At 53.8% G+C, this 22,431-nt stretch overlaps 1 protein-coding gene across 3 annotated transcripts in view; it reads right to left on the bottom strand.

Moving 5' to 3' along the window:
- CUX2 (cut like homeobox 2) overlaps nt 1–22,431 on the bottom strand; it is a 219,403-nt gene that overhangs the window by 7,153 nt on the left and 189,819 nt on the right. For all 3 annotated transcript variants that reach the window (XM_037817332.1, XM_037817333.1, XM_037817334.1), the window contains exons 10-20: nt 22,140–22,244; nt 19,197–19,388; nt 19,035–19,093; nt 18,549–18,597; nt 18,358–18,457; nt 16,630–17,292; nt 16,005–16,106; nt 9,451–10,232; nt 8,630–8,789; nt 2,328–2,597; nt 870–1,058 (exon numbers count right to left, since the gene is read on the bottom strand). In XM_037817332.1, the coding sequence (XP_037673260.1) occupies nt 870–1,058; nt 2,328–2,597; nt 8,630–8,789; nt 9,451–10,232; nt 16,005–16,106; nt 16,630–17,292; nt 18,358–18,457; nt 18,549–18,597; nt 19,035–19,093; nt 19,197–19,388; nt 22,140–22,244 (2,671 nt within the window). The remainder of the gene's footprint in view (nt 1–869; nt 1,059–2,327; nt 2,598–8,629; nt 8,790–9,450; nt 10,233–16,004; nt 16,107–16,629; nt 17,293–18,357; nt 18,458–18,548; nt 18,598–19,034; nt 19,094–19,196; nt 19,389–22,139; nt 22,245–22,431) is intronic.

Here is a 22,431-nt window from a genome sequence, read left to right as displayed (position 1 = left end):
CCCTTTATCTAGTGTATGGATGGATGAGTAGAAAAATGGGGACAAAAACTAAATGAAAAATAGTGTGGGATGGGGGGATGATTCGCATGTTCTTTTTTTTTTAATTTTATTTTTTATCCTTATTTTTATTCTTTCTGGTATAAGGAACATGTTTGAAAATTAGATTGGGGTGATGAATGCACAATTATATGACGGTGCTGTGAACAATTGATTGTACACCATGGATGACTGTATGGTATGCAGATATATCCCAATAAAACTGAATTTAAAAGATAATGGGTGCCAGTATGGCATTCTCTCAATTGTCAGAGATGACACTGAACTTCAGAATTTCAGAACAGCCGTTGGGGAACACTAGTTTAAATGTACTCATTAATAATATGGCGCCTTGACCCCAAGTCATTCAAATGTGGGGGAAAAAAAAAAACCTGCCTCAGAAGGGAGGAAATAAGGTATTTGCATCTCTTTTAACCCTGGAAGCAGTGCTCTGAGGTAGATGCTACTGATTCTAATTTCCCAGTGAAATAGACCAAGGCACAGAGAGGGGAAGCAACTTGCCCAAGGTTACACAGCAGGAAGTGGCAGGCCAAGTTCTCAACTACAGAGCTGCGTGACACCGAAGCCCCAGCCTTGGCCCTCTTCCGTGCTGCCCCTCACAGTCTGGCTGGACCCCACACCTTCGTCCGTGCATCCCCGTGTGACTCCACCCTGTGCTCTGGATGCCTTCGCCTCTGCTCACCTTATCTCACCAGCAGGAGGTGGGGCCCACAGCCGGTGCCCGACCCCGGCTCATTGTATCAGGACAGATGATACTAAAAGACAGCCTGGGAATGTGCACTCGCCTCAGCCAGCCCTTGCCCAAGTCTCACCTTTCTTCTCCAGCTTCTTCATGTCCCTCAGCTTCTCCACATTATGGGGGTCACTGAGCCACAGCTGCATGCGGACAAAGGGCTCCCGCCCCTTCAGGCTCAGCTTGTGCCAGGGTTTGGGCCGGGACAGCAGGTCAGACACGGAGCCCTGGGTCAGCCCCAGGATGCTTTCCCCGAACAGCCGCTGCCCTGGGGACAGGGGAGGAGAGCAACAGGTCACCCCAGGCTGGCTGGAGAAACCCACACCCCGGAGAGGTAAGGGACAGATCACAGACACGGGCGAGAACCCCGGGGCTCCGTCTCCACCGCTCAGAAGTGGGATCCGGGGACAATGAGGGACACACACCCAGCGTGACTCGGAAGGGGGCCTTTCTGCAAAGAGGGGCTGTGGCTACATGGCCAACAACAAAAATGCTTTTTCAATTTAAGAGGTTTTTCTCTCCTAGGGGAGCCCTGAAATTGTCTGCAAAATTCACATGCACACATTTATACCACCCTGTTAGAGAATAATTTGACAGTTGCTATCAAAATGCTGGATGTGCATATCCTCTGATCCAGCAATTCCACTGCCTGGAATTTATCCTACGGCTGCACTGGCCCGAGGACACAGAGATGCACACAGACACGCTGTCAGAGGCGTCATGAAGCTAGAAAAAGCACAGTGCCCATCAGTGCCCAAAACTGTGGTGCAGCCATAGTCTGGAAGACAGAGTACCAGTGAAAAAGAATGCGGATGGAAGGATGCCCACAAATAGTGATTTTTAAAAAGCAAGGCATAGGATAATATGCATGTAATATCATTTATAGAGGAAAAAAAAGAAAATGAGGCATATATATATTCTCATTTATGTTAAAAAAGTGTCAAAGACACATAAAAACTGTGGCATGTGACTGGGAGACAATGGGTGGATTTAGTAAATTGATTTATTTTTCAACATCTTTTTTCCTGTAATATTTGGCATTTTTAAACAATGAACATGTTTTATTTTCACAGTAGAGATTCTAATGGAAATTTCGGGCTCCAGGGCATCCCTCTGGGAGGGGGACACAGCTGCCTCTAAGTCTCGGAGGAGTTTGTGATCCAAAAAGGGAAAGGGCCCCAGGACAGATTTCTCCCAGATTTCTCCTCTGTGCCCCCAGAGGGCAAGGATTTCAGCCCTGGATAAAGGTCAAACTGGAGACCTGGGGATCCCTTACGTCCTCTTGGAAGGACGCTTTGCAAGTAGCGGGTTGGGGACTCCGGGTTAATATCAAACCTGCATCCACCGCCCTTTTTATCCACCCTCGGGACCCAGGCCAGATTCAGATGCCTCCCCGAGTCTGGACGCACCAGGGCTGACCGGCAGCTCTGCTGCACCCTGCTGCCCCGGCCTCACTGCAGGCACCTTTCCAAGGCACCAGGAGCCAGCCAGGGCGGGAGGCAGCACCCTCAACTCCCCCCCTCCCCCCACTCCATACCTAGGTTGTTGTCCGTGAGGACCTCCTTGACCCTCTTGGTGATGGAGTACGTGTCCAGCTCAGGAGACATGGCCACCATCTCCTGGATGCCCCCCAGGGCCTGGCTGCCCAAGGACGTCTTGCCACCCAGCGAGGAGCCACAACGGCCCTCTGGCTGCTGGTTCTCCTTGCTGCTCTCCAGGGACAGGCTCAGGGGCTCCTGGGAACTTTTCTCAGGCTCCGTGGGGCTGGGGGGTGGGGACGGCGAGGACCTTGGTTCGGTGGGACTGGCTGGAGGCCACGGACAGACAGAGAGGGTAGTTACTACGGTTTGGCACTGACACATGCATTTTGGGCAGGCTTGTTTGTTGGAGCCAAGAACTGGCAGCATCTAATTTTGCAACCATCCTAGTCCCATCTCAGGCAGGAATCATCGTGGATGCTAAAACTAGTGGATGCCAGTTTGATGAGGGAGCGGATATGTATGTGGTTTCAAAGATACTTATTAATTACAAAGGGAAAACCAGTAATTTTACAGTTGAGCTACCTGCATACATTTACCAAATGATCAAAGTGAATATCACCAGTAATCAAACAGATCAACAATCCGTGCCTCCTGATTCATGCACCGAGGATACGGCATCACTCCTGTGATACACCTGCCAAAAGCACACGGCCTGAATCTATACGGGGAAACACTGGGCAAACCCAAACTGAGCCCATCTATAAAATACCTGGTCTAGAGTGCTCAAAAAATGCCAACATTAGGAAAGACGAAGAAAGGCAGAGGAGTGGGCTAAACTGGAGGAGTCGAAGAGATACGGGAACTAAGTACAACAAATGATCCTGAGTCTGATCCTGGACAGGGAAAAAATCGGACGTCATCAGGACAACTGGGGAAATTTTAATTCAGCTGGTTGGTTCCATAACAGTATTGTATCATCATGAAATTTCTTGTTCTCAGGCAATACTACCTGAAGTATTTAGGGATCAAGGGACACGATGTCTGAAACTACTCTCTCAGGTGGTTGAAAGTGAAAGAAAAAGAGCATATATACGGCCAAATATTAAAAACTGGTGAATCTGGGTGTAGGGGATAGGGAGTTTGTACTATTCTTTCAACTCGCTGTAAGTTTATAAATTACAACAAAATAAAGTTTCGTTGTTTTTTTTTTTAAGTTTAACCACAAGAGATTGCTAAATAAAAGATGGTGAATCCACGCAGCAATGAAAAATGATACCATAAAAAGATGTCCACAGTACAATAGCACATTAAAAAAAGCTACTTTGTCAACCACATTCTTCATTTGTTGAAAGACATTTTATGGAAACGTGTATTAGACAAGCAATTTGGAAGACATTTGGGGCTTGCAAGCCTGAGTGCGAGGACTCTGCCCCGTCGGGGTCCTGGCATCTGTTAAATGGGGACTCGCCCCTCCCCTCAGGGTCACATTGAGTCAAGTTGAGCTCCCACATCCTGAGGGGTCAGACTCACCCACACGGGGCATCCCAGCGTGAGCTGAGCCTTATGACAATCCATGGAGGGCAAGGATGTACCCACGGACGGCCCCCCCAGGGCCGGGGCATCCAGCAAATCAGAAAAAGGTGCCTCTTTCTCAAGGCATTCGGCTGCCACCTGCTGGAAATTTGTTGTAATACATGTGAAAATGGATGCTAACTAGGAAGAGTCCCACAACTGTCTGTGGTGGCCTTACTTTCGGGAATGACATCCCGAGCCTCTCCCGGTGCAAGGTAAGTGGGATCATTCTGATCAGACTGTCCCCATGCTCCGGAATCTTCATTGCCTCCCCAATGTCTCCAGAAAAAAGTCTACCCCCTTGCTCTGGTGTCTAAGGCTCTGTGCTCTCTTGTCCCTGGTCACCCCACAAACCTGAAGTTACTCACAGTCCACAGCTCCCTCCCAACATCCCAGGCCCTTCCACACCCGTGTCTTTGCTCAGGCTGGTCTCGCTGCTTCGGAGGCCTTCTCCTATCCTGGAACTCCTATGCATCCTTCAAGACCCAGCCTCCAATTCCCCTTCCCTGAGGTGTACACCTTTGTGATCTAATAGTACGTAGACCACACACTGTCACACTTTTTAATCTCTTGCTTGGGCCAGGTGTCCCCCTTCCCAGGTGACGACGATGACAATTAATAAAACTTCCTTTTACTGAGCAACTTACATGCCCAGCACAATGTTATGTGTTTAATGCCCTTGATCTCATGCAACCCTCACAGCACTTCTAGGAAGCAGGTACTATGTCATCCCACTTTTAATGGTGAGAAAACTGGGGCTCAGAGAGGTTAGGTAATGTGACCAGGGACACACAGTGACAGGTAACAAAGCCAGGACTCGAACTCAGGCCCACTCACACCCAACACTGTGCTTATCCACAGAATATGAGCACAGGACACAGGTTAGTCCTGGTGAGTCCCTGGTGCCTGGAGGGGCAGGAGGGGCTGGGCAGAAGTCTCTCTAGTAGACAAATGTTGGCCAGGACCCCTGATTACCCCTGAAAGGTTCTGAGGTTCTGAGTAGTAGCAGCCCAGCCCTGTGTGGCCTCACGAGGAGGCTTCTGTCCTTCCCTCAACCCCTGCCCCCAAATCCCGGCCACCCAGGATGCTGCCCTCCAATGCTGGAGCTGACATGGCCTCATCCTGCCCCTCACTGTCACCAGCAGAGACACGAGGCTGGTGGGGCAGGGCCAATCTGGGCAATCAAGAGGCCGTTTCATGTTTCCACCTATTGCCGGCAGTGGGAGAAGGGCTGGGGGCCCGTGGGAGGGGAGTCGTGGCTTTGAGGATCTGTGAAAACCTAGATTGGCTTTTTGGAAAATCTTCCTGACCCCACATCCCCACCCGGAAGGGCCAAGATGTCAGGCAGAGGGGGAGCGGGATGAAGGATTTGGAGATGCACCTGGAAGATTCTGTAAGAACCACCAGCTGCTTCTGCCTCCCACCCGCCCAGGTTGAACACCGGCCTTCCCTGACCTTGACAGTGGCCTCTGAAGAGATATCTGAAAGACCCAGGCCCACTGCATGAGGAGGGACCTCCCAGCTACAGGGCTGGGGGGTCAGATGTGGCTGGAATGAGGTGGCGCCAGGGAGAGGCTGCATCTCACTGCGTGGAGGGGGCTCGGGGAGGGGCACGACACAGGGGAGTGGGCAGAGGGGAAGGGCCCGGCCTCGTCCCGGTGTGCCTGGGACTGCACAGGGTTCAGCAGTGCACTTCCTGGGACACCTCTCCGTCCCGGGCAAACTGGAACAGGTGGTCACAGAATGTGAGCGAAAGAGCTGGAAGGAGAGAACCAGAGTGAGGCAGGAGAGGTAGCGAGGGAGGGAGAGGATGGAGTAGAAAGAGACTGAGGGGGGCACATGCCCAGAGAGAGATGGGGAAAGAGAGGGAGGTGAGGCAGAGACCCAGTTGGAGAGACGAGGGGAGATGGAGAGAGGGAGTGAGCGTTCCGGCAAGCAGGGCCTCCTCTACCGCCCGGGAATTCTCAGCAGCCTGAAGCAGTGCTTGGCATACTGATGCCGACTCCCGTGGGCACCACTAATGAGGCTGGGTAACTAAGCCGGGGTTGTGGCAGGCAGCTGGTGGGAGAGGGGTGAGGCCTAGCTGCCCCCTTGGCATCTGGCTCACACCCCCGCCTGCCCGGACGGCACGGGCTCTGGCGCCAGGCCCTGCCCACCCCAGACGCCCATGTGGGGGGCTGTGGAGGGTGGGGGGCTGGGAGGGTTTGATCTCAGCTCCCTGGGCAAGACCTGTGCGGCCTTGTGGGTGGTAGGTCTGCTGAGCTGCCTTCAGGCCCAACAGGCCATGGATAAGCGGTGGCTGTGGGGGCCCTCCCTGCCCCCCAGGCCAGCTGCCACAGCTTCCCATCTCTGCTACCTCTGGGCCCAAGTGCCATGAACCCAGAGCCCTGGTTACTTCCTGTTTCGCAGGTGAGCAAGAGACAAGGACAGTTTTCCACCAGCACGTCCACTCACACCCATTCCCAAGCCGAGTGTGACCCTACCTCCGGGCCTTGGCTTGTGCTGTCCCTGTCACCAGGGCACCACCCTGGTCTGCTCTGCTTAGCACTATTCTACTTGTGCCTGAAACCTTCCACAACCAAGAAACAAAAATCGAAACACGTCGTCATTAGGGAAATGCAAATTAAAACCACGAGATACCACTCCCCAACCACGAGAGTGGTTATGAATTAAAAAATGGAAAATACCATGCTTGGGCAAGGCTGTGGGAAAACAGGGACCTTCGCACATTGTTGACGGGAATGTAAAATTGTGCAGCTGCCGTGGAAAAGTGTGGCAGTTCCTCAAAAAGTTAAACACAGAGTTACCATATGACCCAGCGATTCTACTTCAAGGGGTATACCCCCCAAAATTGCAAACCGGTATTCAAACAAAACCCTGTACACAAATGTTCACAACAGCTCTATACAATTGCCAAAAGGTGGAAACCACTCAACATCCATCAACAGATGAATGGCTAAGCAAAATGTGGCATATACTCACAGTGGACTATTATTCAGCCCTAAAAAAGAATGAGGTTGTGATCCAGACTACAACATGGATGAACCCAGGAAACATGCTGAGTGAAGGAAGCCAGACACAAAAGGCCACAAACTGCATGATTCCAGTTATATGAAATGTCCAGAATAGGCAAATCTACAGAGACAGAAAGCAGATCAGTGTTTGCCAGGGGCTCAGGGAGGAAGGAATGGGGTTCAACTGCTTAATGGGTATGAGGTTTCCTTTTGAAGTGATGAAAATGTTCCGGAACTAGATAGAAGCGATGGTTGGACAACACTCTGAATGCACTGTCACTGAACAGTTCACTTTAAAATGGTTAATTTTATGGTACGTGAATTTTACCATAATAAAAAAATAAATAAATCCAAATGTGAAAAAATCAAACAGAGGAAGGAAGGGAGCTCTCTCACAGGCACGGCTCTGGGACGGGCACTCAGGCATACCCTAGGGGTTGGGCAAGAACAATGGCTAACCGGCTTCCAACCTGGCTCTGCCACTCTGACCCTCAGTCTCATCTGTAAAATGTGAATGACAACAGCCCTTCCCACAGGGACTGATAAAAAGATTAAAGAACAAAGCGCTCCAAGTGGTCAGCATGTGCACTGATCTGATGACAGATACATCTCATCCTCATGACGACCTTGAGGGAGCAGAATTTTTTTAGTTAAGGCTTTTAATTACAAAATATTTCAGATACAGAAATATACTAAAAAGAAAATATCAGCCCCCTCCACCACCACAGACTTAATAGATATTAACACTTTGCCCTATTTGCTTCAATTTTTTTTTTCTTTCTGTTTTAAAGAATTAAAAAAGGAACAGGTTTGGCCACAGCCCTTCCCTCCCCGTCTCTTCCCAGTTCCCGCCCCCGCTGAGAGCAGCCCCCTCTCCCCAGGCTGGAGGGCACTCGCTCTTTGTTTTTTTTCTTTTCTTTTCAGTGGCTCCTTTTTAGTTTTAATGCAGATGCTTGTAGTCCTATGGCATGTGGTGTTGACTTCTAAAGCAAACACCATCACAAAGAACTTAGGCTTTTGTCGCTTGACATTATGTTTCTGGTCCATGTGCCCGTTGCTCCGTGTCCATCTGCTCTATTCACCTGCAGCTGAGTTGGGGTCTTGTCTAGAGACCCACCTCCACCCCACAGACAGTCCTCTGGGCCCTGCCTCCCTTCCCAGGAGTTCTCGGGGCTCAGGGGTCTGCCGTCCCGTCCTTGCAGCCGTGTGCCTCATCCCTGCACAGGGGACAGGGCCCTGGCTGATCTGCCCACAGTCTCCACAGCAAGAGGGACTTGGGCTCCTGGGAGATGCCTCCACCACTGCCCACCTCTGGGACTTTGGGCAACGCTCAGCCTATTTCCTCGTCTGGCTCTACCCTGTCATCATTAATGGAGGGGAAACTTGCAGCCTGAAGCCCTGTGCTAAGAAGGATTCTGAGGCTGCATGCCAGATCCTGGTGTGTGTGTGCGTGTGTGTGTCTGTCTGTGTCTAAGAGCTTCTATCAATTAGCGATTCCTGACCGGTGATAGGACAATTTTTTCCACCTGCTTTGGGCACTCTGGCGCCACCTAGAGGCTTTCAAGGGGACTGACGCAGCCAGGTGTGGGATTTCTGAGCATCGCTCTGGTTGAAGGAAGGAGGAAAGGGGGAGCAGGGGAGCACGGGGCAGCAAACTTGTCTTCAGGAGCACAGCGGGGGCAAGTGCAGGCAGAAGGGGTCCCGCCTGCTCCTGACCCAGACTGGAAGAGTAGGGGTGCACGGCACTTCTGGAGGCCCCAGCCTGCACTCACCCTGGGGGGCGCCGGGCTGCTGGCTGACCGCCTGGCCGAGCTGGTCCGAGAGCCACAGCTGCATGCGGATGAAGGGCTCGCGCCCTTTCTGCGTCAGCTTGCTCCAGGGCTTTGGCCGGGACAGCATGTCGCTGACACTGCCCTGCGACAGGCCCAGCACCTGGGGACGGAGTGGGGAGGCAGGCAGGGTAGGTCAGTAGGCTCGCCTCCCCCCACCCAGAGGGGCTGCTGTCCCCTCCAGTTCCAGGAGAGGATGCCTTCATTTGTTCATTTCCCAGAGGCCTGCTGGGTGCTTTGCCTTTAAGACTCCTGAAAATCCCCCTCCTCCAGGAAGCCTTCCAGAGCCTCCCACTTAACTCACTTGTCCCTTCTCTGAGCTCAACTGAGCCTTTGCCTGTTCCTCTGCTATGGACCAAGATGATATTTAAGAAGTCTTAACTGGTACTGCAGGGGCAGGAGAACCTCTCCTCTGGGCTGAGACTTAACCCTTTGGTGGCTGGATGCTGGGAGGTATGGAGGGTCCTGGGAGAAGGGAGGTAAGTGGCTGTTTTCTAACCAGGATGGAAGTGTTCCACTATTTTAACAACTGCACCACTGCAGGCCAGTTTTGCCTTGGCCCTCCCTTCCCCAGGACCTGGGCACAGGAAACAGAGCTTAGGATTTTGCAGTCATGCAGATCTGGGTTCGAATCCTCCATCTACCCTGGCCTCACTCACACACACTTCTTTCCACATCCCGGACTCTCCCCGGCACCTTCTTCCCCAGGGTCCTGGGGGGCGCCTCTGGGCCTCTGGGAGTGCTTCTCTCCCCCACACCCTCACCTTCTCCCCAAAGATCCTCTGGCAGATCCCGTTCTTGGCTAGCTTCTCCTTGACCTGGCGTGTCAGCTCCAGTGTGTCAACCTCACGGTACATGTAGAGTTCATACTGCTCAGGGGTCAGGGGCGGCACTGTGGGCTTTAGGGTGCGTGGCACGTAGGCGGGGTAGTAGGCCAGCCGCCCGCCACTGCCCGGCTCGGGGCCGCCGCCCTCAGCCTTCAGCTCTCCCACCCTGGGGGGCTCGTCCTCGGCCCCGGCTGCCTCTTCCTCGGGGGCCGCAGAGGCCTCGTCCCCGCGGGGCCAGGCCCGCCCGTTGGGCTGGCCGGAGTAGCTGGAGGAGGAGGAGGACAGCGAGGGCGAGACGGAGGTGTAGGGGCGGCCGAGCAGGCCACGGTCTGAGGCCCAGTGGTGGTCGAAGTAGCTGGCATCGCCGATCTCGGACTTGACCTTCCGGATGATGCTCTGCACGAAGGCGGCGGGGGACAGGACTGTGAGGGGCGTCTGCGTGGCGCTGCTGCTTGTCCCGCCACTGCTGCCACCCTCCTCTTGCTTGACGTAGGCCAGGGCCCCATTCTGGTTCACAGTGGCCAGCGAGGGCCGCTCTGGGGGCGAGGGTGGCACCAAGTGGCCCCGGGGGGCTGCGTCCATCTCCAGCAGGGCCTGCTGCTGCGCCTGCATCTCGCGGCGTGCTTGTTCCAGGATGTTCTTGATGGCATCCTCTGATGTGCTGCTGGCGGCCGTGCCGTTGGCGAAGCTCAGGGTGGCTGCTGAATTCTTGGGCTCACCTGTGGGAAGGATGACGGGGCAGCCAGAGGCTCACTGTCAGGGCAGAGCGCGAGGTGCGAAGATTTCACAGCACTGGAATTTATACCCAAATGCCCAAGCCTGGAGGCAACCCTGTGTCCAGCAACTGGGGATCAATGAGAATAAAGCATGGTCCAACATATGGTAGAATATTAGGCAGCCATTAAAAATCAGGTTGACAGAGATATTTTAGCAGATGTGGAGAAAGTGCTCATGGGGAACGTAAAGTGAAGAAGACGTGTTTCTGCATGTACTATGATCAAACTATGCAAATGTTCACAGACAAGGAAAATGTTAACAGTATCTAAAGGAGGCTCCTTCACTTATTCTGATAGCAAAATAATGGCATCAACTTAAATGCCTATTGACAAGAGAATGGATAATAAACAGCAGCATGGTCACACAACAGAATACTACACAGCAGGGAAAAAGGATGTCACCATGCAAAACTATACAGGAATCTTAAAAACATCACACTGAATGGCAAAAGCAAATCCCAAAAGATGACACAGGTTAACATGCTTTCTATAAAGCTCAAAAACAAGCAAAATAAATCATATATCATTTGGTGAAAAATAATTTTAAAAGAGGCAACTGCATTTGCACAGGAATGAGAGAACACAATTGAGGATGGAAAACATCCCTGGAAGAGGAGCGGTGGGATGGGGAGGAAAACACTGACTATCTAAGTGACTGGCAATCTTCTAGATCTTGGGTTGGGCAGTGGGTTCCCAGAGGCTCATTATCTTATTTGAATGAATGAATGAATGAATGAACAGGAGACGGCTGCACATGAAGCAAACAGGAGAGTGTGTCATAACCTGGGATTGACTGACCTGTCCCTGAAAAGCAACAATTAACTAATTTACTAAAAGGTGTTTTCCTCTGTCGAGTGGCCTCCCCTATGCTGGGGTCTCCCCACCCCTGGACCAAGCGGGGCCGAGACAACCCTTTCTCTAATTTCTGTTCATGTAGTCTCCATCCCAGCGGATACTCACAGCCCCGTTAAAAATAGTTTTTATTGATTTTCCAATTAAAAAAGTAACAACCGTGGAATATTATTCAGTCATAAAAAAGGTATGTTGTTCTGACACATGCTGTTATGTGGATGAACCTTGAAAATATTATGCTGTGAAAGAAGCCAGACCCAAAAGCCACAAATTGTATGGTTCTGTTTATATGCAATGTTCAGAATAGGCAAATCCCTAGAGACAGAAAGTAGATTAGTGGGTACCGGGGGCTGGGGGTGGGTGGGGTGGGGAGGAGGAATGAAGAGTTCCTGCTAATGGTACGGGGTCTCCTTTTGGGGTGATAAAAATGTCTTGGAACTAGATAGAGGTAGGTGGTGGTTGCACAACACTGTGAATACTCTGAGTATCACAGTATTGTACACTTTAAAATAGTTAATTTTATGATATTTTATGTGAACTTCACTGCAATTGTAAAAAAAAAAAAAAGACACATGGCTATTGTGGAGAGCTAAGAAACCACAGAAAATAAAGATGCAAATAAAAATCCCTCCTAATCCTTCTTTCAGAAGCAACCATGTGAAATAGTCTTATATATTTCCTTCTGGTCTGTTTTCTAAACTATATGTGCAAAATTATCTCACACTGCATGCGGGAGTGCAGCCTGGATTGTCCCCACTTACGTTCAACATGAGCATTTGTTCTCATCATTAAAAGCTCTCCCATTTTTAGTGGACACACATTCCTCTTAATGGAAAGGTTCTGCTTTTATTACCCGATCCCCTACCGCTGGACACTTAGGTTGTTTCCAGTTGCTACTACTGTAAATAAGAATAAAAGAGGTTATGTATAGATCTGTGTCCCCATTCTAGACATTTCCTTTGATTTCCAGAAGTGGAATTCCCCAGTGAGCCGTCAGCCACGTTCATTTCCTCCCCAGCCTTGCCACTGTGCCCTTGGCTTAGCGCGTGCTTTTGCCAGGGGTGTGGGGGGATAACCTTGGTACTTCTCTTGCATACGTGAACCCTTCAGAGACCTTGCGTGTAAACCCACTGCTTGGCATGCTCGTGGCACACATTCTCCTCTGCTGTTTCTGACCCTTGGGTGGAGAGATCTGTACCTGCTTCTCCCATCTGTGTGTAACTGAGCATCTATCTTCCCCTCTCTGGCCTGGGTTGTGCTGCCTGTTAGACTAGATGGTTCTCACGGTTCTTCTCACTGTAATACGTCTCACAGGCTGTATCCTCAGTCCTGCACACAGTAGGAGCTTAATATTTACTGAATGACTGCATCTCTCCTACAGGAGTTGACCAAGAATAAACAAATGGTGCTCAGTGGGTTACACTGGGTGAGGTGGTGTAGGCTCCTGGCAGGTTAAGCTGCCCTCTGCCCTCCATCCCTGCCAGCGACCTGGCAGAGGAGCTGAGGTCCCTGAAAAGGGGGGCCCTTGGGAAAGCTCTGGGGAAACCCAGGCAGCAGCAGAGGGTTTGGGGCTTAGGACGCAGGCTCTGAGCAGCCACCAGGGGGCAGCAGACACTGCAGAACGGAGGGGGAGCACCGAGCTCGAATCCCCCGCAGCCACGTGAACTTGTTCACAGTGCAGAAGTGAAATAATGATGACAGTAACTGTAGTAGAAGGAGCACTCTGTGCGCAGTGTCGGCCACAGGCTGACGGCGCACCAGGCTGATCTCATTTGATCCTCACCCAGCCCTACGAGCGCAGTACTAATATTGTCTCCATTTCAAAGATGAGGAAATGGAGGCACAGAGAGGCTAGGTAACTGGCCCGAGATTACACAGCAGAGCCAGGGTTTCCAGCCAGGCTAGTCTGGCTCTACTGTACCCAGTGTAGAGGCAATTATGGGGGAACCAAGGTGGGGCAGCATTCAGCCCATGTGGATGCCCTTGGTGGTCCTCCCGGAGGAGGTGGCATCTGAGTGAGTTGTCAAGTGTGAGCAGGAGTTGGCTAGGGGAAAGGTCTCGGGGAAGGGTCACAGCGGCTGGGGGGGGACTCTAAGCATAAACACGTGAGGCGTGGAAGGGTCAGGGGATGAAGCTGAAGAGTGTAGGGCCTACAGGCCTTGCTGAGGAGTTGGGGTTTTACCCTGAAGATAACAGGAAGCCACGGAAGGACTCTGAGCAGTGACATGACTGTGTGTGTGTTCTAGAACGATCCCTCTGGCTTTGGGTGGAAAACGGGCTGGAGTGGGGCCTGGAATGTCACTGGCCAGACCGGTGAGGAAGCCAGTGCAAGTGTCCTAGCAAGTGAAGAGGATGGACCAGCTTTAAAAAACAAAAACACTAGAGCGTAAGTGGCCCCAGGACGGCTGCCAGGGGTGGGGAGCCAAGGCTACCCCCAGGGAACCCCGTTACCAGGGGTTCTAGCCTGGGTGAGGGGCGGACGGTGGCAGCTCCTCCTGTTACCAGGTTCCCAGGCCCCGAGGGGCGGGGCTGGGGCGGGAGGCTGAGGATTCCGTCGGGGACGGGCTGAGTGGGAGATGCCGAGACCACCTGGGTGGCCATGTCGGGGACGGGCTGAGTGGGAGATGCCGAGACCACCTGGGTGGCCATGCCCAGCGGCAGTAGCAGGTGGATCTGGAGCTCTCAAGGGGGGTCTGGCCTGGAGAGGGGGAGATGTGGGAGTTGTTGGTTATGGAAACTTCCATGAGCGAACTGACAGGTCCTGGAAGAGCGGGAAAGAGGGTTGGGGGGGAGGGAGCCCTGGGGGGGCCCCAACGTTTGGGGGGCTGGAGAAAGGGGCGCTGTGGTAGGCAGAGTAACACCCCCACTCCAAGATGTCTACGTCCCCACCCTGGCACCTGGGCTTGTGTTACCCTCAACAGCAGCACTGTTCACAAAGCCAAAGGGCAGAGCAGCCCAAGTGTCCATCAGCAGATGAACGGATAACGAAATGTGGGATATCCATTAAAAGGATATTATTCAGACACAAAAAAATGGATGAAGTTCTGACACGCTGTACTGTGGAGGAACCTCAACTTTACGCAAAGTTGAAAGAAGTCAGACACAAAAGGCCACTGTCGTATGATTCCACTTAAAAGAAAAATCTGGAACAAGCAAATCCATAGAGACAGAAAATAGATTAGTGGGTGCCGGGAGCTGGGGAAGGGAGGAATGGGGAGTGACTGCTTAACGGGTACAGGGTTTCCTTTCGGGATGGTGAAATGTTCTGGAACTAGACAGAGGTGATGGCCACCCACCATCGTGAACGTACTAAATGCCGCTGAACTGCATGCGCTAAATAATGGTTATGATGGTGACCTTTAAGTTATGTGGATTTTACCTCCATAAAAAAGGAGGGGCCTTTGCAGATGGGATTAATTAATTTAAGAACCTTGAGATGGGCAGATTGTCCCGGATTATCCGGGTGGCCCAATGTAACGACAAGGGTCCTTAGAAGAGGGAGGAGGAATCAGAGATGTGATGAGGGAAACAGGTCAGAGAGAGAGAGAGAGAACCGAAGACACCGCACTGCTGGCCTTGAAGATGGAGGGGGGGCCACGAGCCAAGGAACACGGCGGCATCTAGAAACTAGAAAAGGCCAGGGATGGCTTCTTCCCCTGGAGCCTCCAGGAAGGCACTCAGCACAGCAGGCACTTTGATTATTATAGCCCAGTGAGACCCATTTGGACTTCTGCCTCCAGAACTGTAAGATAACAAATGTGTGTTGTTTTCACTAAGTTTGTAGTAATTTGTTACAGCAGCCTCGGGAGACAAATAGGGGAGCCCACTAGGAAAGTTTGGAGGGGTCGGAGGTGAAGTAGGGGAGCATAGTTTCTCCTTGGGAATGCAAAGAGCAGAGTTTCAAGGAGAGAAACCTTTGCTCATAAAGTTGACACCCCTTTTTCAACATGAACAGGTTAGGGTGGTCACTGCATAGACATCCCTGAAGATCAGGAAAGTGATTAAACTAGAGGAAGGAGTAGCAACAGACAAGATGGAATTTAACAGAGGATTATGAATACTGAATCTTTGTATAATTTTCTTTTCCTTAGTTGCTAGGGTATTAGAATAGTTAGAAGGAAAGAAACGAAATGGTAGAACTGTAACCCATAGCATCCTTTGAAATTTGTTCTATAGCTACTTGTTAAATTGTAATTTGAAAGCTATACCTTTTTGTATATATGTTAGATGTCACAATAAGGACATGCCTGAAACTATGGTACTATAACTCATAATCACTTTGGAAACTTCCTATATATTTACTTGTTAAATCATAATTTGAAAGACAGTACCTTTTGGGTATATATGTAATATTTCATAATAAGGAAATAACAAACTGTAGAACTGTAACCTACAATATCCTTTGAAGTTTGTTCTCTACTTGTTAAATTGCACTTGGAAAGTTATCACTGTTATGTATGTATGTTATAGCCTACAATAAAAAATTTAAAAAAGACAGTAAACAAAAACAATAATAAAGGAGGGACAGCTGGACAGGGAAGGAGTGAGATGCAGGCACTGGGTGTTTCGCCTCCTAAAAGTTGAAGACATCCTGACGATCCAGAGAGGGAAACGTTCTGTAATCGTGTCGTCTTACCCAGTGCGACTAAGAAACTGAAGCCTAAGTTTTACTGAATTTTAATGGACCTTAATGTACCCAGCCCCCCGTGGCTGGTGGCTGCCCCGCTGGATGACACGGCCCGGCCCGGATCGAGCCTGGCTGCAGGCTGCGAGAGGCGAAGCGGTTTCCGACCTGCCTGGGATTCCCTCTGGAGGTGGACAAGGCGGGCGAGGCCTCTGCCTGGCCTGTGGGGTCACACTCACCCCCCTTCTGCGACTCGATCTCCTTCTTGGCCTGCTCCAGGATGCTCTTGATGGCATCGTCCGAGCCTGTCTCAGGCGTGCGGATTCTCGGGGTGATGCTACCTGGGGGAGGCAAGAAGGTGTCTGTCGTGGGGGCCTGTGGACTGGGGGTTGGCCCCTGGAGGTGGGTGGGGCAGGGGGTTGCTTCCCTCCACCGCAGGGGGCTTCCAGGCTGACAGATGGGGAAACTGAGGCACAGGGAAGCTCAAGTAGGTTGCCCGAGCTCACCTATCAGGTGAAGGGTAGGGGAGCATGAGGTGAAAGCGTGGGTCCTTTGGCCACTGACTGCCGTGAAGACCGAGTCCTAGTGTGGGCAGCTACCCAGGCCCCTCATGGGTGGTCAGCTGAGGCTTGCAGGGGAAGCCCCTGGGGTGCAGCCTCTTCCCACTGTCGTCAGTGACCTGAGCCGCCCCGTGGAGGGCCGGGCGGGGAGGAAGGGGCAGCCACAGGCCCCGGGAACTGCGGGGGGTGGAAGGTCAGGTCCCTTGCCCAGGTGGCACCGCTGGGCAGCGGCAGGGCCCCCAGCCTCCGATCGGCGCGTGGCTGGTCCCGGGATGTGGCCGGAGCCCCCGGGGCCGGCGCTCACCTCGCTGCCGCACCTGGATGGTCCTCAGGGCCAGCACGTTCTGCTCATCCGACAGGAACTGCTTCATCTTGATGAAGGGCTCCTTGCCCTTGACCGTGAGCTTGCGCCAGGGCTTGGGCCGGGCCAGGATCTCGCTGACCGAGCCCTGCGACAGCCCCAGCACGTAGTGGCCGAACACGCGCTGCCCGATGTTGTGCCTGAGCAGCTGCTCCTTCACCTGGACGGCGATCTCGGCCGTGTCCAGCTGCTCCTCCTCCGCGCCGGCCGAGCCCCCCGCCGCGCCGCCCCCTCCGCCCTCCGACGGCTCCAGGGCCCCGGGCGGCTCCGGGGCGGGGGCGGGTGTGGCCGGGGCCGCGGGGGGCTTGGCGCCGTAGAAGGCCGGGGGGAGCAGCAGCAGGCCCCCCGGCTCCCCCTTGAAGGCGGCCGGGGGCATCAGGTGTCTCGGCAGCAGCGCGTCCCCCACCAGCCTCTCGCCCGCACCCAGGCCGGGGAAGGGGGACAGCGAGAACGTCCGCGGGCCGTCGGGGCCCAGCAGGGGCTGCCCGGGGCTAGGGGACAGGGGGTCCTCGGGCCCTGGAGGTGGCGGGAGCTGCTGAGGGGAGGGGTAGGGCGGCTCCGTGCCTAGCGAGTCCTTGATGGAATCGTCCTCCGAGGGGTCCTCCTCTAGAACACCCGGGGTGGGGGGAGAGACAGAGACAGGGTGAGGGGGTGGAGAGACAGAGATGGGAAAGAGACCGACACAGAGGGAGAGAAGAGGGCAGAAGAAAGGGGAGAGAGACAAAGACAGAGAGATGGGAGAGACAGAGGGAGGAAGAAGGGAGAGAGAAAGAGACGGGGAGAGGAGAGGAAGCGGGGGGAGAGAAGAGAGAGAGACAGAGGGAGGGAGGGAGAGCGGAGAGAGCGGGAGGAGGGGGAGGGAGAGCGGTGCTATAGGCGCCCAGCAGCGTCAGCAGGGCCCTCGCCATTGCTTGCTGTCTCCCCCTCCCACCACCACATTCTCAAAACTGACCCATCCTTCAAGGCCCAGTTCAGACGCCGCCTCCAGGGAGCCCCCCTTCCATAACGAGAATAAAAAGAGCCCTAACTGCCATTGTGTGAACATGGTGGAAAGTGTGGGTAGTAGGGCAGCGGCTGCACTGCTGGACGGCCCCTTCCTGAGCGCCCAGGGTGTGCCTGGCCAGGACATTCCCACCCCCAGCACCCCCCAAGCAGCCCCCTCCCTGAGCCCACGTTACGGGTGGGGACGCGGCGGCAGCACAGGGAGTCTGGCCGGGGCCCCAGCTGCAGGCCACGGAGTCACCCATGGGGAAAGGGGGAGGGGGAAAAACCAGCCTCCCAGAGACTGTGTGGCCGAGGAGGCAAGTTGGGGAGACAAGAGCCATCTACAGGCCCTGCCCAGGGGTCGACTGAGGGGGTGCCATGGGAACGAACGCCCACTCTATCCCCTATGTTGTTAAGCAAAGTCCCCAAGCTAAGGATTTTTACTGTGAGGGGAGCCTTTCGGGGGGCACTGTTGGGGGCCAAGCGAGCTGTGCTACCCACTGGCTTGGCCGTGGACAGCTAGCTCCCAGCCCGGTGCCAGGCATACAGCAGGCGCTCAATCCCTGCACACCCTGTTCCTCTGTCGCTCTCTGGCCCGTGGGAAACGCAGTGGTCCTTGGGCACAGAGAAGACCAGAGACCCCCAGGCAGCCCCTACCCCTTACCCCCGGGGGCACCCACCCCCTACCAGGGCTGGCCAGGAGCCCCGGCTTCTCCAGGAGGAATTTCTGCACCGGGAAGAAGGCCTCCTTTGCCAGCAGCAGCGCGTCGTCGGGCTTGGCCAGGCCCTGGGGAGACAAGAAGCCAGGCTGAGGCGGCTGCCTTGGGGGAGGCTCTCTGGGGCTGACTGCCCCAGGGAACAGGGGCAGGGGCGCTTACCTGGGGGAGGCTGCAGGTGCTGGACACCAGCTTCATGGCTTTCAGGATGCTGCGGGGAGGGGGCAGAGGTCAGCCTGGGCCCCCCGGGGTCGGGGGAACGCCCCACGAGAGGCATCTGTACCCGCTCAGCCCTCCCCACTTGAGACCACTGTCGCCAGGCCCTGGGCCCCGTCAGGGCGACAGCAGGCCTCATGCAGTGGGTGGCAAACAGGGCCAGGGTGCGCCCTGGGAGGGAGGCTGGGGTCCCCATGCCCACGCTGGCTGGACTTAGAGTAGCTGGTCAACTCTCTGCACCCCCAGTCACGACCCCCACAGGTCAGCGAGACGGCCTTCTTTTACGGAGAGGAGACCAGAGGACCACAGAGTGGCTTTCGGTGGGACTGGGGAGAGCAGGAACTGTGCCAAGGGTCCCTGCCGGCCAACCCAGGAGTCCCCCACCGCCACCGGAGAAGGGGGCTGGCCGCCATGGAGCCCTCTCCACGCTACCTCAGCTCTGTTTTAATTTCTTCATAGTCAGACTGGGCCTGGAGCTTCTCCTCCAGCTTCTAGAAAAGCGAACAGAGACAGTGAGGCTGGCCCCTGTGGCTGCGGAGTGGGGTGGGGATGCCCGCCCGTCCCCCTCTGCCCACCGGTGTCCCCGGGCCTGACCTCTATGGCCTCGGACTTGGCCGTGAGCTGCCGCTCCAGGTCCGCGATCTGGTTGGCAGAGGACTCCTCCAGCTCCTGCAGGGAGTTCTGGAGGTGCTGCACGTCCTTCAGCAGCCGCAGGATCTCCCTGTCCTTGGAGGCCAGGGCGGCCTCCAGCCGAGGGCCCGAGCACAGCGCGAAGTTCACCTTATCCTGGGGGCAGAGGGGGGCTATGAGGGGTCTCCCGTCACCGGATGCCAAGCACAATGGGGAATCCGTATGTGGCCTGGCTCCCGGGGCCGGGCCCTGGCTCCTCACCGGCCTGTGGCTGTCCTCATGCCACGTACCAGCCTTGGCTTGGGCTGGTCTCTCCTGCCTGCATGCCCTCTCCCCGCTTCTTGCAACTAAATCAGGAGGGAAGGGAAAAATCAGGGAAGGTTTTCTGGAGGAAGATATGCCTAAGCTGTGATGAAGTTCAAAGACAAACTAGCAGTAGTATGGCAAACTGCTCAGCAGCATCTGCTAAAGCCGAACATACACCTCCCTGAGACCCAACAATTTGGCTCCTTGGTATGTGCCAAAGGGCAATGGGGGCACCTGGGCAGCAAGGTGCATGCCACACATCCACAGCAGCTCTCTGAAATTGCCCCAACTGGAAACAACCCATGTGCCCAACAACAGGAAAATGGAGAAATAATAACAGAAAAATGGAGAAATAACTTGCAGTACAGTCACGTGACGGAATACTATACAGCCATGAAAAGGAATGCTCAGCTACTGCCAGCAACGCAGCAGGGGCCACTCTCCCAGCTATAACAGGGAGTGAAAGAAGCCAAACATGAAAGAGCACACACCATGTGACTCCATTAAAATCAGATATAAAGCAGGCAAACCAGATCCGTGCTGTGGGAAGTCAGGATAGTTGTTCCCTTTGGGGAGAGGTGGCTGGAAGGGAGGAAGAGGGCGGTCTTCTTGGGGGCTGGGAATGTTCTATTTGTTGATCTGGGTGCTGGTCACAGGATATGTTTGCTTTATGAAAATTAAATACTTAATGACAAGCACATTTTTCCTTAAGTACATTAGATTTTGATTAAAACATTTACTAAAAGAGAACAAAAAATGAAGTAGTTGGCTGGATGAGAATGTGGCGGTGATAGGGTGCTCCCAGCAGAGAGAACAGCGTGGCCAAGGTTTGGCTTTCCAAAGACACCGGTCTGACTCCAGGCAGCAGGAGAACTTCAGAGACAGTCCTGAGGCCTTGAAGCTACAAGCCACATCTGGGGGTGGTTCTGTGTCCCTTCTAATTTATCATCAGCACCAAGCCCCAGGGCTTCTGCAAAGTTTTAGGCTCCTTTGTCCTGGATGATGTGAGAGAAGTTGCTGTTTGAGGGCACCCGAATCCAAGAGACATCAGGGGAAAATCCAGCACCACCAACCCTGGCTATTCCTCCATGGAGAAAAATGCCAATTAAAACAGGAAGCGGATGCCATTAGTACACTAAATTAATTAGCATCGAGCACCACGGCTGTGCTCAGAAAAGTTCCTCCCCCTCAAACCAGCCACGTTCCCGTGGCTGATTAGCACAGACATTCGCTGGGTTCCACGGGGGTTAATTAAGAACCACCGGCAGATTCCTTTCCGAGACACCTCAGAAGCCCTTTTGCTCTCTCCCCCACCTTGCTTCTCTGTTGTGTGTGACACCCAGACAAAGGGTCACACACACTATCTCCCGGGACACGGATGCCAGCTGTGCTGACACACACACGCCCACACACAAATACACAGGCACTAAGGAGACACAGTCAAGCTCACACATCACCGTGGCACACACAGACCTGTGGGTGCTCAGAGGCCACCTGCCCATGTGAGCAAAAATACCTCCAGACACACCAAAAAACCCACAATAACAATAATAATAATAGCAAATATTTACTGGGCATTTACTATGAGGAACTTTCCATGTGATCCTCTGAGTGTCCATATAGGGTGTGTCTTACTTGTGCAGATGAGGAAACCAAGGCACATTTAAGGACAGTCACCTGCATCAAGGTCACTGGCACAGAGACACACTGATGTCCAAACAGACGGGACACAGACACAGGGGCCTGGGTGTCGTGGTGTCGGCTGAAGAACAACCCTGCAGGCCATTTCAGGCTCAAGTCTGGAGAACGCAAATCACCCTGGAGCTGACCTGTTATGTGCAAGGAATCATAACTCTAATCCCTCAGGTTGCAGAGATCTGGAGAGAAGGTGGAATCACTAATCACGGGGTGGGGGTGGGGGGGGAGAAAAATGAACTGATTAACCAGGCTTAACCCCTGAACCTCAGGACTGATGACTGAAGACAGGTTCTTCATAGCTTGTGGCTGGGTGGAAATCTCCTATGGAACCAGCCACCGTGGACGTTTTGGGACCAGTGGCTGAGTATGAGTAAAACCTCACGTCTAACTGGCTAAGGGCCCCACTGCCCTGTGAGCCCAGAGGACAACAACGACACCTAGTGGCGGCCAGCAAAACTGCACCGCTGCTGCACGGCTCAAACTCCCCCCTTCTCTCTGCCAAGCATCTGGCAATAGGAACGATGCCCTTTGACCTAAGTTCCTGGCATTCTTGGACATTTGGGGGTGAGGGAAGCCTCCAAAGGAAAGACTCTAGAATTCTAGCTAGTCAGGGTACCTGGGAGCCCGAGTTTGAAAAATTAAAAGAGCCTGGGCAGTATTTTTTTTTTACCCTCAGCTGGTGAAGCAAGACGGCGTGATTACATGTAACACACCGAACCTGGTAACTGAGATGCCAGGCCCGCTGTAAACCCACCGAGACCCACACACATCCACGTTCACCATCTCACACAGACGTACACAACCAGCCGGCACAAGCGGCTCCCACGTTGCACAGTCATGCACACAGGCCTTCCCAGCCTTTCCCCCGGCCCCCTCGTCCCCGCCCTGACCCCCCAGTCTTACCCCACTGGGTCCCTGGGGGGAGCAGCAGGCCAGGCGGATGGAGCTGTTGACAGAGGCGAGCTGTTCCCGGAGACTTTCTACCTCCCGCTGGGCGGCCTCGGCTCGCTAGGGAGGAGAATGGGGTGAGGGTGGCTGAGAGGTGACGAGGCCTCACCGGGGCCGCCTGGGGCCTCCACCGTCTCATGTCTGCGAGGACCCAGGGTGGTCCTCTCTTGATCCTGGACCCAGCCCTGGAGGATATGATGAGTCACGGAGCTCTGGGCGGCCCCCAGGCATATCCTGGAGCTGGGAG

The sequence above is a fragment of the Choloepus didactylus genome, chromosome 23 (assembly GCF_015220235.1).
Source record: "Choloepus didactylus isolate mChoDid1 chromosome 23, mChoDid1.pri, whole genome shotgun sequence".
NCBI classification, from domain to species: domain Eukaryota; kingdom Metazoa; phylum Chordata; class Mammalia; order Pilosa; family Megalonychidae; genus Choloepus; species Choloepus didactylus.
This window is presented reverse-complemented; position numbering and strand designations above follow the sequence as displayed.